The sequence below is a fragment of the Epinephelus moara genome, chromosome 10, assembly GCF_006386435.1.
Source record: "Epinephelus moara isolate mb chromosome 10, YSFRI_EMoa_1.0, whole genome shotgun sequence".
Taxonomy (NCBI): domain Eukaryota; kingdom Metazoa; phylum Chordata; class Actinopteri; order Perciformes; family Serranidae; genus Epinephelus; species Epinephelus moara.
In genome coordinates this window covers 4,922,183-4,946,820 of record NC_065515.1, presented here as the reverse complement: position 1 = coordinate 4,946,820, position 24,638 = coordinate 4,922,183, and the positions used below count along the sequence as shown (strand labels likewise).

At 43.4% G+C, this 24,638-nt stretch overlaps 1 protein-coding gene across 2 annotated transcripts; it reads left to right on the top strand.

Moving 5' to 3' along the window:
• Positions 1-349: 349 nt before the first annotated feature.
• pdgfra (platelet-derived growth factor receptor, alpha polypeptide) lies at positions 350-21,712 on the top strand. 2 transcript variants are annotated; one of them, XM_050054340.1, is made up of 29 exons: positions 350-579; positions 2,838-2,911; positions 2,995-3,285; positions 4,484-4,744; positions 5,155-5,294; positions 6,209-6,371; positions 8,042-8,234; positions 9,574-9,689; positions 9,775-10,071; positions 10,157-10,423; positions 10,574-10,704; positions 10,837-11,005; positions 11,113-11,302; positions 11,431-11,546; positions 11,689-11,815; positions 11,935-12,131; positions 12,715-12,809; positions 13,219-13,351; positions 13,670-13,774; positions 15,360-15,470; positions 15,877-16,030; positions 16,702-16,853; positions 17,165-17,280; positions 17,883-18,005; positions 18,110-18,221; positions 18,314-18,413; positions 18,628-18,733; positions 19,489-19,724; positions 19,819-21,712. In XM_050054340.1, the coding sequence occupies exons 2-29, from the start codon at positions 2,854-2,856 to the stop codon at positions 19,964-19,966; spliced, it is 4,407 nt and encodes a 1,468-aa protein (XP_049910297.1). In that variant the 5' UTR covers positions 350-579; positions 2,838-2,853; the 3' UTR covers positions 19,967-21,712. The 2 variants fall into 2 exon arrangements, with proteins under 2 accessions (XP_049910297.1, XP_049910298.1); XM_050054341.1 differs by lacking the exon at positions 350-579 and adding an exon at positions 1,324-1,614.
• The last annotated feature ends 2,926 nt before the right edge of the window (positions 21,713-24,638 follow it).

Here is a 24,638-nt window from a genome sequence, read left to right as displayed (position 1 = left end):
TTCTGTAAAATAATCTTGTGATGACGCCTGCTAAGATGAACTTCCAACAACTGCACACGCAAACCAAGAGCATTTGCAAAATGAAGACAGGGAAACAAAATCAAATGCAACATAAATTCCTCAAAAACACATCAGACCTTTTTTCTGTCCTCCAAAAGTTCTCGTTACCACATAAAACCCCATGAAAACGCCATTCCTCCCTTTATTTCGCCGGGGATATTCGTCTGCAATCGTCCCCCAAACGGACTTTTACTCTGAAGAGAGAAGGAGCGCACGAAGGCAGGAGAGGGGGGTGTCATTTCCTGAGAGTTATTTACTTTGAGCCAGATGATTACTTTTTTTGTCTGAGGGGAGGAGGGAGGGAGGACTGTAACATTGAATCAGTTACAGGTCGCTTAGCTGGAGCGCAGTTGTGAGGACGGTCGCGGATGCGGACAGAGGGTCGCACATATGCTCTCACAGCGCAGGATCTCTGAGGATTACAGCCGCTGCAAAGGACCCTTACTGCGCCTTTTGGAGCGACCAATTCACTGTGGATATACTTACACGAAAGGAATATAAAGAGGGGATTACTAAAAGGTAATTGAAAGGTTGCTGGGAACCAAAAGATGATTGAAACATTTTTCTTCAAAAAAAAGTTTAGGGTGTTTTTTTTATCGAATAAATCGTGAGGGATTCAAGATAGAATAATGCTCTATTCTTACATTAGTTTAATTGCAGACTTAATTAGTTTATCCAATTATTTGATGTTCTGGAAAAGTTTCTTTTAAAAGTTTTATTCACCAATAAAAGAATGCTCTGCTGCCCTGCAAGTTGTACCCAACTTCTGCACTAGGCAACGCATTTTATTCCTTTAGATTAGATTTGTGTTCCCCGTGCACCATATGGTCTCACCCCTGGACGCCGAGCAGGGAGATGTCGCTGACTCTGCTGGATAAAAGCGCTCGGTTTCGGCCTCACAGCTGGAGGTGTCACCTCGAAGACTGAAGGCACCATTGTGGGATGCTGCCTGGCATGTAATGGGAAACACATTGGAAATTGTACATCACATTGTTTTCTCGTTTGGCCCTGGAATGTGAGGAATTAAAATGGAAAAATCGGCACTGGAGGCACTGGAATGAGTCCGAGTGAGGCTTCAGAGCTGCAGCTGAGTGGATTCAAGAGAGGGGGGAAAGAAGAAATGAGTGTTTTGGAGCCACGACGCATTCTTCATTAAGCAACACATACCCTGCTGTGTCGCCATGGGATTTTGTATAGGAATACAGCTTGTGGTCAAAACTGCCTAAATAGGTAGACAAGGAGATTTTCAGGACTTTTTGAAGTGTTGCACTTCTTTAAAGAAATATTCGCTTCTCAAAATCGTTTCCATGGAAATCAAACTTTGGGCCGCGGGATTGAACTGAACCATGGCACCGTCCGTGGAGCGCAGAAAGTTGAGACGAGCCTTATCAGCTGTTGCTCAAATGTATCCAGCGATGCATTTGCTATCTGCCACATTTGTCGAGTCGCTTGGTGTGAGCGGGGGAATAAAAGACGAGCAGGACATGCGAGCAGTCTGACTGCCACTCCAGGCTTAGTGAGATTTACGCGCAGAGGATTCTCGCCAAAGCCAAGGCAAAAAAAAAATCCCTTATTGAAATTGTTTTAGACAAGGCGTGTGCACAAACACGTCAAAACGGATTAGACTTTTTGTCAGCTGATTCCCACGCGAATATGTACTTTTGTGCGGAGTGGGCCCGCTAATTATAGAGTTACAGAAACCCAGGTTACCCATGGATAATTTAGGCCGTTTCGGATGAGACAGAGCGGACAGCCACAGGAAGCTATGCAAGGGCCAAATGTTTTATTGTTGGGGACAGTGTCCATGGGAGATAGAGAATATCGACAGTGGCTCCTAAACGTTTAAAAGAAAGGACAAAAGTTAAATGGTTTTAGTAAGAACAGCTATGATTTTTGGAAATGAAAACCTTAAGAAGCGTTTTCTTCCAGTGAGCGCCTCTCAAGTTGTGTGGCCCCTGATGAAAACCCTGATCCAACATCAGACAGACAGGCAGAGAGACAGAAAGACAGACCTGGGGAATGTGCGCTGGTGACAAAACCAAACTTGACAGGATTTGTGAGATGAGATGAGATGAGATGAGTCTGCACTAAATTTGAGAATGTCTTAATTATGACCCCAGTAGACATTTCTTTTAAAATACGGTTGGATTAAACAAGAAAAAACTTTAGATGTGTGTTTTAGGCCTGGAAATAACAGTTTTAAGTCAAAGAAACGAAAAGGGGACATTTTCCTCAATGAGACAAAAAGAAAATCTCCAGAAGGCAACTGGGCAAATTTGGAACCGATGAGATTCAAGGAGGTTTGGTGCCAAAAGATGGACTGTGTCGCCCTCTACCGACAGCCCTCATGTTCTCTCGGAGCGCAGCGCTGCAGCCACAGGAGCGCCCTGTCTCTCCTCTCCATCCTGTCCGCCATCCATCTTCTAACGCACTGGAATTAACAGACGTGTCACCTTCACCCCCATTCAACAAAAAATAATCCACTTGATCCTGTGATAAATTTTAGATTGCGACTTTTTTTCAGCGCTGAAATGATGTGGGAGACCACAAGAGCTGCGGCCAAGTCCCCCCAGAATGAGCCCTCTATAAATCTTTGTGGGTTTATTATAGCAAGAGCACATTACCGGAGCAGGAGCGCGCATAGGCTGAGCTTTAAGAAGTCGCCAGATTTATTGATTAAGTCGAAATGTTATCTTTGGAATGTGGACACAGTGGTAGGGGATCATATCTTATCAGCAAGGACTCAATAATCCAAACCTGCTTTCCTGTGTTTACAGATCAGAACATCCAGTCATGGATGGGGTAAAGGTGTATGTCGTCTTTGGGGGCATCCTGGTGGTGCTGGTTTCAGGTAAACACAGAGTGGTGTGCGTAATATTGATGTTTTTTCTCTTTGTTGACAGTTTCGTTAATGTTTTCAAAACTATCTTTCAGTTACTTCCGGACTGTCTCCACCTACCATTGTGTCCAACGAAGAAGACTTCATCCTGCAGCCAAACTCCATATTCAACATCAGCTGCACCGCTAAAAGAAACGTGGTCTGGGTTGAACCTCTGCCGAAAAACGCCTACGTTTATCCAGGATACCTCACGGCAACACTTTTTATTGACAACGCAACTGTGGAAAACACCGGCTACTACATGTGCACCTATGAAACCCCGGAGGATGACCTGGGGGCTGAACCGGAAGAAGACAATGAGGCGGGAATATATGTGTTCGTCCCAGGTGAATGTGCTTTTTTTTTTTGTGTAAACAGTCATGGAATAAAGTGCGACTAGATAACTGACCAAAAGGCACAGTTATTGGGATGGTGGTAAATGCTAATAGTAGCATGAGTAGAGAAATCAGAGGAACTAGCTGAGTCATGTTAGTTACCAGGCCAGGGGCGTAGGTTTCATTTCAACATTGAGGGGGCCACATTTTTGGAGCTGGACAGTTCATTAGATGTGCCGTTGGACTATATATACGATTTGGTTATTCATTGCTCCACACTCTCGTAATGCAGAGCAAACTCTGGGCACAGACAGAGCAGCAAAACACCAGGCACAGTGAAACTCAGCCATTGCATTTTTCAGAAGCAGGGGATTGGGGGTCCTCTGCCAGAAAAACTTTAACGTCAAACGCTTAATTTCCTGCATTCTGGTGAATGATTATGCACCGCTTTGTGCGCTTTCTACATTAACTTATGGTGTAAGTGTCTTTAATTTTATCAAAACATAAGTCCTCTGCTACTTTCATGTTTTTCATGAGGTTGGCACATTCACATGTTCAAAGCATTGAGCTGGACGTGTCCCCTGTGCCTATGCACTGAGCATTATCTGTGCTAGCATTGCCACCATGCACTGGTCATACCACACCAAGTCTATAGCAGCAAAACCCGAGCATGGATAGATTACTGAACGGGCCTATTGGACACAGACCTTGAAGTGTCCGGGGGGGGGGGGGACTCCTGAACTTCACTAGCAAAATGTGAAATGTCAAAGTAAAAGGTACTGACCTGGAGATGACACAGAATGACCACAGAGAGACACAAACCAACAAAAAGAGAGAGATGCAAAACCACCACAGTCTGTTTGGCTTGCTCCTAAGTAGGAGAGGTGGTGGGGCCCTTTGCATATGTGTGCCCAGGGGCCCATTGTCTCATAATACACCCATGAGCCCGAGCGTATTAAGAAAGGGTGTTTTATCTCTTAAGAATTCAACTTTTAAACTTATAAAGATTAATGTCTTAGTCTGCGTCTTTAAAAAGTTACGGTCTTGCTTTAAAGAAATGTCGGGTAAAACTGTAAATACATGGTCATTTAAACACTTAGCAACTGTGAAAGAAAGTATGAAAAAGAAGAACAGTGTATCACAAGAGTTCTTTTCAATCAACCAAACCCCATTACACAGTGTGACTTATATCCTCTGCTTGCACACCTAGATCCCCAGGTTCCTTTTGTCCCAGAGACCCCTGAAAACTTGGTGGTCCCCATGGACACTGCTGGGGTCCCCATCCCCTGCCGTGTGTCTGACCCTAACTCTCACGTCATCCTGAGGAGTGTCCCCAGTGGACAGGTGATGTCCGCCTATTACGACACCAAGATGGGTTTCTTTGGAAGCCTCTCGCCCGGGAAGTACCAGTGTGAAACCACTGTGAACGGCCAGACTGTCAGAAGTGCCGTTTATACTGTGGAGAGCCAAAGTAAGTCAAAAGTCAAACATCACTGAATATATCTGGATCTGATTAACATGTATTCTCTTTATAAAATGAACAACTTAGATGAGTCAATTCGTTATTATGTGACTTTTCAAAATTCTTTTATTGGGATAAAGATTAGAAAACTGCACAGCTGCATTCACTCCCCAAGTGTGTTTACCATGCAAGCGCTGCAGGGTGATCTCACTGCATGAGAGCAATGAAATTATGTCATTATCACAGGGGGAGATGACTTAACACGTCTGTTTTCACTCTATGTGTGTGAGTGTGAGTGAGTAATGGCGACCTAGTAAGCCACCACTCTGTGATAAATGAGCTCATGGTAATCAAGATGTCGCTATCTTGGGACCTGCGTGATGACGATGCTGATGTGTGCTCTCTGGTGGTCTTTCTAGCCCCTGCGGAGATGGAGGATTTCAACGTGGAAGTAAAGGCCAGTGGGGAGGTGCTGAGAGCGGGGCAGCCTTTTAACATCACGTGTGTCGCTCCTGCTGGACTGGGCTTTCAGCAGCAGTGGCTCCATCCTAAAAAACAGGTAAGATCCAGCCCTTTTCTTTTCTGTGTCTTCGTGTTTTTATTTCAATTCTCTCTACTGTATGGCTTCATCCATAATCAGCATTAACTGCTCAGCCTTCTGGCCCTATTTCCTTCAACCCCTTGTCATATTTCCATGTCATTTCCTACCCAGCAGCACTGAGCCTTAAATTAGCAAATAATGGTTTTGGATCTAAACCCACTGTAGCAGCAGCAAGTGGAATATAGCTCTGAGGACGGCCCTTAGTGGTTACAAAGTATGTTAGGAAAGCAGCAACAGAATGTTGTGTCTTCATTATGAGGATGCCAGCCAAAGAGCTCCTGCTGCAGTTAACCCCATGTGCAAGACGCTGACGGGAAGTTCAGGACAAATGGCTTGAGGCGAGCAGGCAGTTCAAAAGAAGTAGAAAAAAACGATAGTAAATCTTTTGACCCCGGCGACCTCGTGCCGTGTAGGACAGATGCTGTCTGCACATGACAGCTAACTTAACGTTTAATGCTTTTGAAGTGCTAGCTGAAAGGATCCCAAAAAGTTTCTTGTGCAGTTTATGTTTGTTTATATTTATATTCAGATTCTTAATCTATGCAGCACGTTGTGTGTTTTGCTGCATGGGGTTCCTCTAAGCCATTTTCCAGAGACAGTAAGGGTAGGAACGCTGAAGTCATGACTCCTGGTTTTGGTCTCAGTTGCAATTACAGACTTTTAAAAGGCTCTGTGATCCTGATTTATCTTCTGCGGCCGAGCAAGTGTTTTAACCATTAGCCCTCAGCAGCATGATGAACTGACTCGCATGCATCATACCTGTAAGATGGAAAAAAAACACAGTTAAACAATCCAAATATCTTATTACCAAGATTTTCTCTTTATTCCGGTGAGTATGATCTCAAACCCATATTGTTCTTCTGTTCCTATAGGCTGTGGATGCAGTTCAGATGAAACAGACTTTCCCTGACCGGGTCATGTACACCCTCAGTATCCCACAAGCCACCACTCAGGACAGCGGCACCTATGAGTGCTCCATCACCCATGAAATCAGCGGAGAGGTCAGAGTCAGCAGCGTGGCCGTCACTGTCTTCGGTAAGACTTTGTCTGGATGCAGGGATGGGCAGTATTTCTATTACTTGTATTTGAAATACATACTTCAGGTACATTTTGTAATTTGTATTTGATAAGGCCGATAAAAAGCAAATGTAATCTGTAACAAAATACTTTTGAGTGGAGTAATTTTGTATTTAAAATGCTCAAAATACTTTCTCCACAAATCATTATTTTAAAGTTGGGCCATTCAGTGACCTAGTGGTCTGTTTTACTAGACTGTGCATAACAGGAAATTGTATGTTGTTGTGGTTGATGCTTGGGATGAGTATGATACAAATTAGTTGCCTCACGTGGGATCAATAAAGTTGTCTCAATCTAAATCTGAATCAATAGATAATATTTTAGGGTAGCCTACATGTCCCTAGCTTTTTTTTTTCTCTTTTTCATTTGAAAAAAGTTGAATGCAGGGCTCCAAAGGCTCCGAGTTAGACAGCAAGCAAAAAGAAAAGAACCGAAATAGCCTAACCCTACTACCATCCCACTGGCCAACAAAAGAGAGAAATGAATAGGCTACTCACCTGTTGTTAAGTTAGCCTACCTGTTCACTTTTGTATTCATTAACCATTTATTTTTATTCATTTTTCTGTGCAGAGCTTGATGCTTTTATTTGTATGACTTTTATAGTACACATAGGCCTAATGCTATTCACATGTTATTATCACAGTGTCTGTGAATATTTTATTTCTTGATACAAAAAAGTTTATGGGCTGTTAAGTCTGGTTAATAAATATAAATATATATATACATAATCAAGTTGTTGTCTGTTAATGGCTTTTCTTAGTTACGCTTAGTTAGTTCTGTGACTGTTCTGCCTTTTTGTGGGGTTCACCAGAGCTTTGTGTATATCCTATAGCCCAAACCTGAATACTCTCACAAACTGTGAGACAACAAGCGCAAATTTGCAACAGCTGCGACCAGATTTGCTACTATCACGCCATTAATGGATGAATCACAGTTGCTCTTTCTGGCATAGTTATGTGTGGTCTCTAATTGCAGCATGTACATTTTGAGCATTTTTAGGTCAAGGACTTATTGAGTTATTCACAAAAAGCTTTGTGGACCGACCGACCGACAGAGTGACCTATAGAGCTGCGGGTCGCTGCTAAAAAGAAAAAGAAAAAAAGTATTTTCTGTATTTGAAAATACAAAATACATGTATTTTATTTTGATACATTTATTTTAGGGGTATTTTATATTTTGTATCAAAACACATTTTGATGTACTTTTGCCCATCTCTGTCTGGATGGATACCTTTAATGAGTCTTCAGCAGGACTGTAATAATGTGAATAAGCGCTAACACCACCAGCTTACACACACACACACTTCATCCAAATATTCTCATCATCATTCAGTTAAATTTGAGGTTTCATGTATGTGTACAAGGTGCTTTCGGTGGTGTGTGGAAGTCATTAAGTGCCATTCGACTGTAAAGCTTCACCTCTGCTTTCAACATCAGCTACTGTGTTTTATGGGATGGCTCCAGCAGATGTGTGTCAGACCTTCATTTCACCTCTCTGTCACTCTGCATTCATCTCAGTTCTCGCTCTGCTGTCCTGCAGTTTTTACACACTGGATCCATTTCTTTATCCATTTTCATCCTCGATGATCCCCTGCTTATTCCTGTCTTATTTTCTGTCTCTCACCTCAGACGACAATTCCTTTGTGGCACTGGACCACAGCGGGATTCTAGCTACGGAGTTTGTCAGCCTGCTAAAGGAGACAGAGTTTATGATCCTCATTGATGCCTACCCGGCCCCCAAAGTGACGTGGCTGAAGGACGGTAAAGCCATGCCACAGACCTACTACATCTTCACCAAAACTAGCCACCTTGGAGGGAATCGGTGAGAATAAATATGTGTTAATATGTCAGTAGAATAAATAAATAAATAAAATAGTTTGATGTTTAAGGAAATACAATTATTTGCTTTCCTGCCAAGAGTTGGGGGAGAGGATACCCCTCTCATGTCTGGGTCCTAAATATGAAGCTGTAGCCAGGAGATGGTTAGCTTGGAATAAAGACTGTAAACGGCTAGCCTGGCTCTGTCCAAAGGTAACAAAGTCGGTCTGCCAGCTCACTGATTTACGTGCTACATCTTGTTTGTTGAATTTGTACAAAAACAAAAGTGTAAACGGAAAAGACTATTTGTATATCAGTTACTCATCATGTGTTACATTGAGTTTGTGAAGGAAACTTCGTCTTATGCCTCTACGTTGATCAAAGAATCCAAAAAAGGAGGGGCCTGCATTTAACAGCAGCAAAACTATATAGAAATATTCGTTTACAAACGACGTCCGGTATAGTTCAAGTCTCATTTATCCAGTTGTATGCTCAGTGCCTCCCAAACAGACAGCCCTTTTCAACTGGGAACTAAATGGAGAGTTAAACTTACCTATGCTCTCTTCAAGGCCAGACTCCATTGACAGAAATAGTCATTTTACCTGGCTGAACACAGGAGCTGCTGGTCCACCGCTGCCTCGATCAGTTAGTTTGTTTGTGTTATTGTGTGACTTTGGTGAATCCGAAACTTTCTGGATGCTTCATTTATCACTGGCATGCAAGAAAAACAAAGATTTCCTCACAAATTCAACGTAACACCGGGTGAGTAATTGATATACAAGTGGTTGTTTGGGGAGTGAAGCATTCCTTTAAAAGGACAATTTGGCATTTTACAGGCAGGTATGTGATGGACTTCTTTTTGGCAGGGTGCAGTACCTTCCTGGAGGAATAGTCCGGCACATAACCCCCTGTAAAACCACAACCTGTCATTTTAAAACTTTCAAACTGGGAGTGCATTGGTAGCTTAGTGGTTAAAATGCATTACATGTAATCACAACACCACAAATTCCAGTCTTGGGACCTTTGTCGCATGTCACACCCCTCTCTCCCAGTTTCTACATTGTCCTCTGTCAAATAATGGTCAAAATGATGGCATCAGTGAGATGAAGAGGTGCTGGTAGGTGGGTTTGTTACCTTCAGACAGAGCCAGGCTGGCTGTTCCCCCCTGTTTCCTGTCTTTATGCAAAGTTAAGCTAGCCACCTGCTGGCTCCAGCTTCACATTTAACGCACAGGTTTGAAGTGCATCAGTCCTCCCATCTAACTCTGCAACAAAGCAGATATTTCCCAAATACTCAACAATCCCTTTAGATGCCAAAAATATTTGTTAATTGTCTTCTCACAGGTATCAAAGCATTCTGACACTACGGCAGCCTCTGGCGAAACACAACGGGAACTATACCATCACAGCCCTCAGTGGCTCTCGCACTGCTCAGTTCTCTTTTACCATCAAAGTGAAAGGTAAGATAGACGCGACAGATACAATATAGAGATAGATAGAGGATTTGTGATCTGTGACTGAGTGTTGGGCATGTCTTTCTTTCAGCCCCTACCGCAATGATGTTCCCACCATCCTCAGCCCCTCAACTGCTGCCTCAGGTAGAGGAGATGGTGGTGCCTCTCCACACTCCTTTCACCTTGACCTGTCGGGGAGAGGCAAAGCTAGTCTGGGACACTCCGCTCGATGTGCACGAGCAGTCACTGGAGGACAACAGTGGCTTGTTTGTCACTACTGTCATTGTGGAAGAAGCCACTGCAATGCACACCGGCTACTACACATGCCTCTACAGCAACAATACTATCAATGATACGGAGGGCAGCAGCATCTATATCTATGTGCCAGGTACACAGCAGCTCTGAGCTTGTGTGTTTTTATGATTTGACTTGTTGATTATCTGGTCTGTGAAACTTATATTACTCCACCTCAGATGCAGATGTTCCCTTTCTGCCTTCGCCGCTGTTTTTTGGCAACCATGTCCTGTCCGGCCAAAAGGAGATGGAGATCCAGTGTCGAGTGTCTGATCCCAGTGCTAACGTGACCCTGATTAACGTCGACACCCAGCAGCCTGTGCCTAATGTTTATGACAGCAAGAGGGGCGCTTTGGGGGTATTCCCTGCTGGAACCTATATCTGTATAGCCCTTATAAATGGAGTGGAGCACTACAGCGGAGAATACATCGTCCACGGCTGGACAGGTGTGTGTTCACATTTTTGAATGCATATATCTGTGCCAGCAATTGTGTGTAATGTGTGTTTACCTTTCAAGTCTAATCAGTCAGCTCCGTGTTTCCTTTGATGGATCCGTGTCCTTGCACATTTTGACCCTGTCAATTGTTGTATCTCAGGTGGCGGTGCGCTGCAGGTGGAGCTGAAGGCCAAACGGACTGCTCTGCTGGTAGGAGACACCATCACAGTCTACTGTGTAGCTCGGGGATCTGAGATACTGGAAGACCACTGGAAATACCCTGGCAAACTGGTGAGGACACACATCATCTTATGCCGCACGAAAAACAAACAGCTTGTGTGTTGTTGTGTCAGTCTGCCAATAGTCCCATTGCACGGTGGTTTGAAAATCAAAGCCTCTGATTTTTTTTTTTTCGTTCAACAGAGTAATCGTGCTTTTAAAACAGTGCATGACAACAAGCGGGATCGGGAGATCCTCTACACCCTCACAATTCCACAGGCCTCAACCAAAGACAGCGGCATCTACTCTTGCTCCATCACTGACATTATTAGCGAAGAGCATCAAACAAAGCAGCTAGCTATCGAAGTTTTTGGTATGAAGGATGTATTTTGTTAACTTGGCATTATTTCACAAATAATCTCTTCCCGGTGGCGATGCATGATTGCTGACTGTCTGTCGGCCTCTCCTCTTTTTCAACAGCAAGTGAGTTTATGTCCGTGTGGCCAGAGTTCGGAGAATATGAATCGGCAGAGCTGGATGAGGTCCGTGAGTTCAGGGCTGAAATTGAATCCTTCCCCAGTGCTCATGTCACTTGGCTCAAAGATGGCATCCCACTCAGCGATGTGACAGCAGAGATCTCCACCAGCCTCCGGCAGCTCACCGAGACCAGGTGAGACTCCCATACAGAGTCAACTAATGACAAGCTCAAAGCTGACCTTCCCACACATTACCAAGGCCTGTCATTACGTTCTATGACTGTGTGTTTATAGCAGTTTCTGGATTTGTTGCTCTGTTTAGGTACATGAGTGTTCTTACCCTGATCCGAGCAAAGGAGGAGGACAGCGGGAACTACACCATGCGAGTGGAGAATGGAGACCAAAGACGTGATGTTGGATTAATCCTGGAGGTGAAAGGTCAGAGAAAGGAATGCCACACGCCTTTCATTATCTTTTATTTCCTTGCTTTCCTGAACGTTTGGCACCCAGTTACAGTCTGTCTTTTCCTCATGTTTTTACACACACTTTGCTTACCCTGCTCTGTTGGACTGTGTTACAGTGCCTGCAGTCATTGTGGACCTGATGGACATCCACCATGGCTCGGCCACAGGCCAGTCTGTGGTCTGCATTACAAGAGGGCAGCCCACTCCGATAGTGGAGTGGTTCGTCTGCAAGAACATCAAACAGTAAGTTCAGTCCTTTTTATCTCAACAGCCAACAGAGATGCTTCCAGACTTCTCAATCCACATACATGCAGACTGCACACTTTAACTGCTAACTGTCTTTTCCCTTTGTTCACATTAAGTTGTGCCAATGACTCGTCTTCCTGGGTGCTCCTCCCCGCCAACTCCACGGAGATCACAATGGACTCGCACATTGACGAGGATAGTAACTTGGAGAGCCAAGTCATGTTCGGGCATCTGGAAAGCACACTGGCAGTGCGCTGCCTGGCCAAGAACGAAATGGCCACCGTCAGCAGGGAGGTCAAACTGGTGTCCAATGGTAAGAACAAAGAACCTCTTTAAACTGCTTTCAATCTGACATTTGATGTTGTTGTTTCCAGCTTGTTTCCTCTTAAGTTGCTTCCATTTCTGACACTCAGAGTGTGACAGGCTTTGTGAGTGACTGTGTTCGGGGCTGGGTTAGCGCTGTCAGTGTTACAGCAGCTGTCAGATGATGAGTTTGTGGCGAGACAGCTGATAGGGGGCTGCGCTTTAGCCATGAGGAAGGGGCTCTCATTCTGACAGCTAATTCTGAGAAGCAAGAGATCGTTAGGCCATTTGGTATTTCCAGATGAGCTTTAAACCCCCCTCATGCCCTACTCCCCCGCAGCCTAAGTGCTTGGACCCCTCCCCCACCCCCACTTCCGTGTTATCTTCCCAGCATACCTTTTGGTCCCAGTAATCTGAGCATCCTATGGATTTAATGCTTTCTTATGCCTGATAGATGACATTTGCTATGCACGCACAGAATGCATTTCCTTGCAAGCATTTCATTTTGTCATTACAACAGACACATGTTGCATCCATGTGATCAATGCGCTCTCCATCTAACTTGTGCAACGGCTGGCTCTCCTCCTGAACAGGCCCTCACCCAGAGCTGACTGTAGCTGCTGCTGTGCTGGTGCTCCTGGTCATTGTCATCATCTCACTCATTGTCTTGGTTGTTATCTGGAAGCAGGTACTGTTGCCACCATTCTGCATTCATTCTCACATATTCACTCTCATCTATTCTGCTACTCTCCCACTTGTTTATGTATTTGGAAAATGTGTTTTTTGGAGCAAATGCAAATGAAGCTGCCTTGCAAAATGAAGCCTGGATTTCCTGATTCATGTTTTCAGATTAAGACTGCAGTGATTTCAATGTAAATGTTAATATCAGTTGTGCACTGTGCCAAATTATTTTGGGTATCCACCAAAAGGCAACGCTTCTAAAGTCTCCTGAGCTAATAAATAAAACTAAATTTGTGGGCAGACTTTGCAAGGCTAGAAAATTGCTGTTAAAAACATCTGAGAATGTTGAAACGGTCCCAAAGGCCAAGTATCACAAAGGTTATTTAATAAGCTCTTATATGTGTTTTGTCTTCCAGAAACCACGGTATGAGATCCGCTGGAGGGTCATAGAGTCTGTGAGCCCAGATGGCCATGAGTACATCTATGTGGATCCCATGCAGCTTCCCTACGACTCCAGATGGGAGTTTCCCCGTGACAGACTTGTGCTCGGTGAGCTGATTGTGATTTTCGGTGTGCTTAAGCTGCAGTCTTGTCCCGGTGGCTCTGCAGCCTCCCTGCAGGGATGTTCCGGCCAGGATGTCTCACTCAGTCTTTGAAGTGAAGCTGTCATAAGCTTATCAGGCTTGGGCAGAAGGGGTTTGCTGGCTGGGCTTCAGTTTGCCTCAGTGATCAAGGAGACATTCAGCCACTGGAAGAGTCACAGATGAGAAAGCAGAAGCATCCAAAGAGCATGCATGAGTTTGTATGGCTGTGTTTGTGCAGGTTGTTGTTTTTCTTTGTTGATAATTGATCTGTGTTTTTCCTCAGGCCGTATCCTGGGCTCTGGAGCCTTTGGAAAGGTTGTAGAGGGCACCGCCTACGGACTCAGCCGCTCCCAACCTGTCATGAAGGTGGCAGTGAAGATGCTGAAACGTGAGTTGAAGAAATTAAAATTGGATTACAATTACAAGAAATTCAAGCCATGCTGCTCTCAGTCATCTGATATGATTCTGTATACCAATGAAGCTCACGAGTTACAGGGATTGGTCAGGTGAGGGCACCTGTTGTTACGACTGCAGCTCATATACAGCGGAGGCTGTAACAGTGACATGGCAATTAGGGAACTTTTAATCCCTTGGTGCTGAACTGTGGCAATTTGTGCCAAAATGGCACCCATTGTTGGAGTCAAAACACAGTCAAATCTGAACTCGCAAACGGGATACACAGACTTTAAAGCTAGGTGCACAACCTAACACATTGAGGAATTGATGCTGACTGGAAGTCATTCATTCCAGTGGAGGTGAAAATGACAGATAGTAACAGACTAGCGCGCAGCACGGCAGCAGTTCCGTTGACCATCGGACCGTGGAGGTGCTGGATTTTTCCTACTTGGGCGTTGATAACATGGGAGAAACGGAACGTTACGGTGCTGGAAGTGGGAAATAAATTGCAATTGCAGTTGTAAACAAACAATATTTCATTTACTTATGCAAAAGAAAAATAAGCATAAGCTTTTTTTCCACTATTAAAAGTGATTGTTGACCATAGGTTGATTTCTATGCGGTTGATAATTAATCTATATTTTTTAATGTTGTGCTCATTTCCATAGCCCATTTCGCGCCTATATATCAGCTCTTTCAATAGTACACTACTCAACTCGTCTCAGTTCAGTTGGTACAGTGACAGTCAACATGAGAGATCTTTGCAGGAAGATATTGCTAGCTCTTCTGCTGGATGACTTCGCTAACAACTCTCGCGGACAGCACGCTAGCTAGCCGCTCGCATCTGGCCTGGTCCGCCAACAACGGAACCTCACGGCGTTGTTCTGGGGGTGGGGAATGCGTTGGGGAGACGCTCCGTTGAAACAGGAAAAATAGGTTGTGCACTCAGTGTGACTGACACTTTACAAGGATCTCTCAGTGTCTCTCAGATAAGCAAATAAACGCAAAGAAATCAAAGAAAAAAGATATTTCTCATAACTCCAGACGTGCCTGAGAATTCAAACATTTTTAACTTCTGTTAAGTATCAAAGTAATCCAGTGATAGTCGTCTGTACATCCATGAGTGCATTGCAAATGGGAATTGGTAATAGCATATTCGGCATACCTTTAATGGTGCCAAATTGCTAAATGGCGGTGTAGACAGGAGGTGCCATAAATCAATGTCTGTAAAACACTGCAATAAATTTAATCAGTGGCACAAAATATTAGGCCTGCTAAACCATTTAAGATGTTACTGAAAACACAGACAGATGTATGTGTAACAACAACTCACATGTCTGATGAAAATCGCTGATTTTATTCAACTGGTGCAGAACTTTGTACCTGTAGAGGCAGAGAAGTGGAAGAGGTGGTAGAAAGAATCTTCAGGATAATAAATACACTTTTTTTTTACAACAAGATAAAGCAATCAGTTAGGATTCATATGAAAGAGGTCTTGGCTGAATGCATTATATTTTGACTTGCTTGATGGTTTGTTTACGCACAATGATAGTCATGGTTTCTGCACCTTCTTTCAGCTACAGCACGCTCCAGTGAGAAACAGGCCCTGATGTCTGAACTGAAGATCATGACTCATCTTGGACCGCATCTCAACATTGTTAACCTCCTGGGAGCCTGCACCAAATCAGGTGATTAATACACACACAAACTGCAAACATAAAGACACACACACTCCTTCATAGGGAAACACATACTGTATAATAACAGTTTGGTTGCAACCACTGTTGCCTCTCCCTTGCAATTTTGTCACCACTTTACAAAGAGACACACAATAAAGCCTACGTTCATGCTGCCAAAAACCTGCACGCACATCCACACACTCACTCAGATTTGGCATTTGTGCACATTTACAGCTCTAACAGCCAAAAAAGATTGACAGCCCTGTCTCAGCTCTTGGTGGGTGTGGTATTTTAATAGGCTTTTTATGGGAAAGTGGAGGCTTGCCCTTGTGACTGTGCTTTTAGCCTTTACGAGCCTCTGATAAGATTAGCCTGCAGACTGACGCCGATGCACGACTTTATCTGCTCTTTCCAGGCCCTATCTACATAATCACTGAGTACTGCTTCTACGGGGACCTGGTCAACTACCTGCACAAGAACAGGGAAAACTTCCTCAGCCTGAACCCGGAGAAGAGTAAAAAAGAGCTGGATATCTTTGGAATCAACCCTGCAGACGAGAGCAGCAGGAGGTATTCAATATGTGTTTCTAAGCTTGCATACATTTACATTTTTTTACCTTGAATAATCTCTGTATTTCAGACACTTACTGTGTTTGGAACATGTTATAAAATGGACAAAAACATACACTTAACTACATGTTTTACATCAATTCCCCTTTGCCACTCCCAAATATTACAGCCCAACAATTTGCACAATTGCCTCACACACACTCACATTCTCCCCTTTCCCTAATCGGTAACTCTATCGCCATTTTCTCCATGGTTGAGGAGATTGTCTGGCGTCTTCGCCTAATCAAATCGCAGTCTGAAGTGGTCTCGGCTTTCAACCTAATTTCATTGTATTGGAGGTACCTGTTAATTCTGTCCAACCCAGACGTTCATGGTGAAACAGCAGCCCTCTCTCTCCCTCCCTCCGAGGCTCATCTGTGTTGATGGATGACTCACAGTGACCACACCTCGAATTGACCATAACATGATTTAATCCTGGCTACCATGTTAGGCTCAACCACATCTTCCTCTAACCCCAGCCGGAGGGAGGGAGAGGATTTAAGGGCACATTGACGTACGCACAAACGGGGACTGAAAAAGATGTATAACATAATGTATTATCACTGTATATGGCTCATTATTCCCACAACCTGTCCTCGCCTCGTCGCTAACAGTTTACTCTTTCCACACAGTTATGTGATCCTGTCCTTCGAGAGCAAAGGAGACTACATGGACATGAAGCAGGCCGACAACACTCAATATGTCCCCATGCTGGAGATGAGCAATGCCTCCAAGTACTCGGACATCCAGAGGTCTAACTATGACCACCCACCCTCTCAGAAAGGTACACACATACAATCCCGTCCTCTTCTCTCTGTCCTGCTTTCCATTCTCTCCACTCTGAGTTATTGGTGTGGACTCGCTTGGCCTCAGTGCTGTGTTTGAGTCAGTGTTGGTTGAGGGGTACACCCTTGTCAGAATTTAGGACTGGTACAGCCCTGTAATTACATGGAGAGGATAATTGTAGCACACGCATAATAATGCCCGGTTTCTCCCTGCCATTAGTAAAAGCCAGGTTTGAGCAGCCAGTACTATATTTACAATACATGTTGAACATATACTCATGGTGTTTTCTGTGTGTGTTTTCTAAACCAGAGGGCGAGATGGACGAGCTGCTGTCAGATGACATGAACGAGGGCCTCAGCACCACCGATCTGCTCAGTTTTACCTACCAGGTGGCCAAAGGCATGGAGTTTCTAGCTTCCAAAAATGTAAGTTATGTCCACAGTGACGAAAATGTGTAAAAATGGACGAAACTCTTATTTTTATACTTTTTTTTTTAATACGCATTTGTACAGCTGAGGTTTGCATACCGCATATAAGTCCTGCAGCCTCACATTCCCCTGCTTCCCACTGGTTGTGGATTTTGCTATGTGTCCTATATGGTGACAGCAGTGCCGGCCAAAGGGGAACTGAGGAAATCAGCAGTTGTGTGATAAGCAGTCTCGCGGAGGCTGCTGAGCCCACTCAGGAGGGAGGCCAGGGGCTGAATATAGTAGCCACACAACCAGGGCTAGAATTACCGGGCAGGGACACGCTGCAGCCAGAAGCTATTCATTCAGCTTCATAGTTATTATCCCTAAATATCCAGTGGTCACAGCCATCCCTCCAACTGGCATGTTTACACAAAGACCATGCTTTATAAAGCAATATGAAACGTCATTAAAAATGAACTCGGCTGAAATGAAATACATACAGAAATAGATAGCTGTGGGAGCAAAATGTGTTGGGAACGGGTGGAACTGAGGAGTGACAACAATAAGTGTATGATGCAATAAGCTGCTCAACACCTTTGCTTATGCTCTTTTCGCAGTGTGTACATCGGGACCTCGCCGCCAGGAACGTTCTCCTCTCTCAAGGCAAGATAGTGAAGATCTGTGACTTCGGACTGGCCCGAGACATCATGCATGACAACAACTATGTCTCCAAAGGGAGTGTAAGTCTCTGCGCATCACTGTGCCTAAAACATGGCTTTAATATTGTTTTCCATGATGGCTTTGCAAGTGTGAGTGAACGTTTCCTCTTTCCATCATCACACAGACTTTCCTGCCAGTGAAGTGGATGGCGCCAGAGAGTATTTTTGACAACATGTACACCACTCTTAGTGATGTTTGGTCCTATGGCATCCTGCTCTGGGAGATCTTCTCCCTAGGTGAGCCTCTGCAAACATCTATTAGAGAATTGAAATCCTCGAGACTGCAGTTGTTGGATGATTAACTCATGAGAATCTGTTTTGGTCTGAAGGTGGCACCCCATACCCGGGGATGGTGGTGGATTCGAGCTTCTACAACAAGATCAAGAGTGGATACAGGATGTCCAAACCAGAGCATGCACCCTCTGACGTGTACGTGATAATTCCCATGATGACTGTACTGTTGCTGCACATTACACTACCTAACATCCTCTCAGACGAGGAATGCGTTGGGCTGTAAACTCAGAACAGTTTGTTTCTGAACTGTGATATACAGTGGCTGACATGAGTCACGGCAAAATTACAAAGCACAGGACAAGTCGTACTGTTCTCTGTGGTAACATCGCCTGTTTTTTGCTTTTTTCAGGTATGAGATGATGATGAAGTGCTGGAACAGCGAGCCGGAGAAGAGGCCTTCTTTCATGGGTCTGAGTGAAACTGTATCGTCTTTGCTTCCCTCCAGCTACAAGAGGGTGAGTCTCCTTGTGACCTCTCACGTCCTCAGACCTCTTTGGAGTCTTAACACCTGCTTTCTAGTTTACAACCTCTCATTCTTGACCCCACGTTTGGACCTGCACATTCTGCTCCTCTCGCTCTTTTGGCATTTTCTGGCTGATGTTTGCCTTTTTTTAGAAGTCAAAGTTTCCTCGTTCATACTTTTGTTTTTAACAGTGTTGCAAAGCAAAGTACAGGTTGAAAATAATTTAAATACACTCTTAAAAGTAGCAGGCCGTTCATTTAAAACCCCTTCCGCTTCCTAAGAGAGCACATTAGGAGTGTTACTGCGGGCTCACTGTGTTTCTGTGAAACCAAAACCTACAAGTGATTAGAGCGCAAAAGCAGCAGCTGGATGTCAGAGCGGCTGGCCTCAGACTGTGTAATGACGCAGCCTCAGTTCTCGCCTCCACCACCCAACCTTAATTACCCCATTAAACTCCACACCGCACATGGCACATCAAAACAGCTCTACCTCTGCCTCCTTCACAGAGCTTTAATGGCTGTAGGGCAGAGGAGGAACTGGCTCTTGTTTTAGCACCTTGGGCTTGGATGGGATGTGTGATTTTCAGTTTGGGTCGCACCATCCAGCTGGCAACACAACCAGCGATCACACTCGTACTACAGCTCTCCTGTTGCTTTGTAGAGCTTTATTAATTCTGTGCTCACACTTGTACGCTGCACTGTATTAAATTAAGCGTTTAATTCTAATGTATCCGTGTATTTTGTGCAGCACTATGAGAGGGTGAACCACGAGTTCCTGAAGAGCGACCACCCCGCTGTGACTCGGGTGTGCATGGAAAACGACGACGCCTACATTGGCATCACCTACAAAAACCAGGGCAAGCTGAAGGACAGGGAAAGCGGCTTCGACGAGCAGCGGCTGAGCTCTGACAGCGGCTACATCATTCCCCTCCCTGACTTGGACCCTATATCTGATGAAGAATATGGAAAGAGGAACAGACACGGGTAAATGGAACCAAAAGTTTACCTCCTCTACTCTATGTTGTCTCTATGGTGCACCACAGATGACACTAACCTGTGTTTTTTGTGTCCCCCACAGCTCTCAGACATCTGAGGAGAGCGCCATTGAGACGGGCTCCAGCAGCTCCACCTTTGCTAAGCGCGAGGGTGAGACTCTGGAGGACATCACGCTGCTGGACGAGATGTGTCTGGACTGTAGCGACCTGGGGGAGGACAGCTTCCTGTGACAACTATCAAGCTTGTAGAGCAGAAGCAGTGAGGAAAAGGGGGTGTAAGGAGACAGGAAACTAGAGGGAAAAAAACTTGTAAATCAACCAAAGACTCTGGCTGTCGACCCTCAATTCTTCCTCCATTCCTCCTCCTTGACCTGCCGTTCACAAGACAGAACAAAACCACTTCACTGTCTGGATGCGTCTGTGGTGACAGTAAGGTACACCCTGTCCTTCTCCCTGGACACTGCCCCCTGTTGGGCTGGAGGAGTGAGAGAGCATTAATGAAAACCTGACATCAAGGAATCAAAGAACCACCGAGCCTGTGTCGGACCTGTCTAGATAGAAAAAGATTGTCTTTTTAATCTGCAGAGCTTTATTCCATCGGGCATTCTTTAAACAGCAATATAAGCAAGAAGGGACGAATTCACCATGTTGGTCAGCAACTCTAAATGAACACTACAGGATGTCGTTCACATGATATATATTTAACCACTACAGATGCACTAAACTAAATGAGTCCAATACTAGCAACAGCGCTGGCAGGTAAACTCACTTCACACTCACCTGCTGCAAGAGAAGCACCTGATGCTGGCACAACCAGTCGCAGTACTCAGATCTGAAAGCACAAAATCTGGACTGTGTTTTGTTTATGACCATATAGTGTTTTCAGTGGCGGAATAAGTGGGGTAATTCAAGTTTATTTTTTTACGTCATCATTATGTAAACGTGTTATTTGTGAATACCAAGTCGATGTGGACCATAGCTGTTTGAATGGTTATGAGAATAGAGCTTTTGAGTTGCAGTGTCTCACCTGTCACCTTTCACCCGAATGCAACATAATGTTCTCAAATGTCATCCCTGACGACATCAGTCATATGAATCATATGAGCTTTGAAAAACAAAATGAAGCATGATTGTATTGTAAATAGCTCGAGAGTTGTTTTTTAAGAGAGACTTATTGGGATAACAGTATTTCATGTAAGAACATATTAAGCTTCTGCACCCTCACTCGCCCTGCTGGAGCCAATACACGACAACAAAGGAAATATAATTTCCCTCAATTGGACTCAAATAAAAACATTTGCCGTCATAGTGGGCAGCATAGTCTTTGACAATATTTGCTGACTATAAATATTCACATTTTAATATATGATATGGATAGTAATTTACGTCAATAACAGGAACATAAAGGGATGAAAATAAAACCCAGTTCATCAGGTCAGTATTTGAAAAAAGAACATTTAAATGTATGTGTCTTCCAGTCTCATATTTTATCTGCTGTCCTGATGTTTATTAGCAGGTTCTAGTTATACGAAGACACTAGATGGACTAGAGATTCATGTCGATCTGATGTTATACATCAGTTATGTGTAGACTCTTTGTAATCCTCCGTATCTTCCAGCTACTGTACCAGCTGTGCCACTGCCTCTGCCTCTTCCTGTTGACTGTGATATAATCTGCAATCAGTTGTTGCACTTTCCTCTTTTTTTCCCCCATTTTGTTTTGGATGTTGCAGAAGAAAAGAAAAGAGAAAAAAAAGTACGACAGAAAGGTCTTGCTTTGGCTTTAGATGTTTTAAAGCTGTGTGGATGTGAATGTTTGTGCCGCAGGTGAGCGATGTGTCGACGGTACAGTATCTGTAATTATAGGTAATCACACCCAATATGATGATTTAATACTATGTTTCATTATGTTACATCGTGTACATTCAGATGATTTATATTTCAATAAATGATTTATAATGTAAAAAAAAAGACATGTTCTCCTGCTCTCTGGGGTTTTAAAGGATTACACAACCAAAGAGAAATAACATTAGTAATAGAAAAGGATTTATGAGGTGCATGTGTATTGAGGGGGAAAAATGGCCAAATAAAGAATTGTAATGTACTTTTTTTGTCCACGGGGGTATTAGATGCAATAGAAGATGCAGCATTCCTGGACAAGAATAATGAGACTCATTTTATGTATTTGCCAACATAACATATTGATAAATAAAATCAGTATGAATAATACAAGACTGGAAAAGGAAATGCCCTCTGCACATGTGGGCATTATCACACACACACAGGCACTGACACACACAAAGAACTAGTGGAGGAAATACAGAAATCATTAACTTACATAAGAATACAAATGCATACATGTAAAAATACTCCATTACAAGCATAAATCCCTGTAAAAGTAAAATGGTCCCTGTGATTGTATTATTATATATGACATTATTATTTATAGTGATGCAACAATGTGTGAACAAAATTTTGCTGTTGTAGCTGCTTGAGGCAGAGCTATAATTACTGTATATATAGTTTGTAGTTTAGTCCAGTGGTCCAACTTTGGGATCAGTCTCCCCAGAGGGTCTCCAGGTTAATCTCATGACTCGTGAGATAATTGAGGCAAAAAGGAGGAAAAATCAAAGCTGCATTCATTACCTAGACTGTTTTTTCCAATCTTTGCACTGTTTTAAAGAATGGAGTAGCATTCTTGTTTTTTGGAGCCAGAAGTGACCGTATTTGGACAAGAGGAGGGGGATCTGACTCACAGATTGCAGCTACACCGTGCAGACACTTGAGCAGCCTTGCCCTTAAACATGTGTAACTTTAAGCCTTAATGAAATTTAAACAGATGAGTTAAATAAGAATTCACCCCCTGTGCAGTTTAACATAGATGTCAATGGATTGACTTGCTTTTGGAGCCAGACTCAAGCAGTTTCTGGCACTTCTGCATTGGTATCATTTTTCAGGCCCAGAGGTTACCATTTGATAGATAGATATTTGCATATAAAAAACACAACAAAATTTCATTTGCAGCACCAAAAATCAGCATAAAAAGGGCATAAATAGGTTAAGGTAATAAATAAATAAATAATACACAGATTAAATAATGCACAGATATTGCACTTGTACTGTTTGTTAGGTAAGTGTATGTGTGTTTTTATGAGAATAGTGTGTGTTTATGTTTGAGGAGAGAATCCACAGCTCTTGGAAAGAGTTGTTTGGACACCCTCTCCTCTCTGGGCCTTGATAGTTACATCTAAATGAAGCCCACTAATATCTATATGGTTTCTCATAGCAAACCAAATTCCTTCCCAAAATGTCCTATTTATTTTGACATGAAAAAACATCAAACATAAGGTGCCAACTAGCTCACTTGGTAGAGAAGGTACCCCATGTAGAAAGACTGCATCCCTGCCACATTGGCTATGGGTTCAATTCCTACCCACATCCCTCTGCTGCATGTCATTCCCCCACCATCTCTATCCCCCCCTCACGATATAGCTGTCCTAGCACATAAAGGCAATAAAGCCTCCAAAAAATATCTTTAAAAATAAAATAAATTAAGTAAAATGGTAGAGTGAAGTGTATGTGGAGAGCACTACATTAAGAGAACATTAAAAAGCAATGGTGGGGGTTCAGTTGTTCAGGAGAAACTTGCCTAATGTGCCAAAATGTGCCTAATGTGCCAAATGTGTCAAATGTGCCAAATGTGCCAAATGTGCCAGGTCCAGCACTGCTAATAACTCATGGACATCTTTAACATGCCCTGAGTCACAATATTCCAAGTATTTCAGACTTGGAAGTAAGTTAAGTACAATACTTTAGTAAATGTACTTAGTTGCTTTCCATGCAGACAAACTACTAATATATTATGTGCATAAACAATCACACTAATAATAAATAGATTTTTTGTTTATTTGTTCTGTTTGTATCACTAGGAGTATAAAATACAAATAATAATAATTGCATATACATGTAAATATAATGGATATTTTGAGGAACCTATTTCAATTAAATTGTATTATTATTATTAAGTGTAATAAGTGCCAATATTATATTTAATAAATATCAATATTCTTTGATGACATACAATAAAGCCCCACTATCACAAATGCAATCTGACAGACAGCCACTAGAGGGCAATGCTGTCACTCCCAGGCTGCCAGCTGCTCTGCCAACAGACAGCAAACAGTCATTAAGTCATTAAACATGTTGCCCAGTTTTCCCAGTGTTGCTGCCTCAGTGGTGGTTTCTGTGGTGGAAGTTTGAGATTATGTTTGAGCATGTGAAAATCCCAGAGAAAACTCCTCTGCATTTTCTCACAGCAGCCAGAGTGACTTGTCATTACCGTTTTATCCCACTAGAGGGAGGTAGTATCTAGATAATGCTCAGTGGCTTCAGGGTGAGCGTTAAAGTGGGAGAAGATGAGGGTCAGCATGATGTAGAGGTGCAGCTTGTGATCTGAGCCTGCAGACCTGGGGTGGACCTTCACACTGTCTTTAATCCTGATCATGACAAGCTCTGAGGGTGTGTGTCCTGAGGCGGGTGTGGCATGACAAAAGTACAGTTTTATGATCCGTCAGGCCACAGCCACATACACCTGCACCTCATATGAACCACCCCATGACCTCCTGGAGCTTTAACCCAATATTGACATGTTGTTTACTTGCAACTTCACCTGTAATCATAAAGCGACAGTCCTACTTTATAACTTTCCACACACCTGCAAAGTTATACAATTTTAACAGCAACAGCTCTTCCTGTATTTGTGTTACTAATTCAGACGTGTTTTACTGGTGTTGCTTTTTTTTCTTTTCTTCTGTTTGCTCAAAGTTTTGAAACCCGCAAGGCAGATCGGTGATACCACAAAGCAGGGTCAATATCTGCTCCAAACCACAGCGCAGCTTACAACC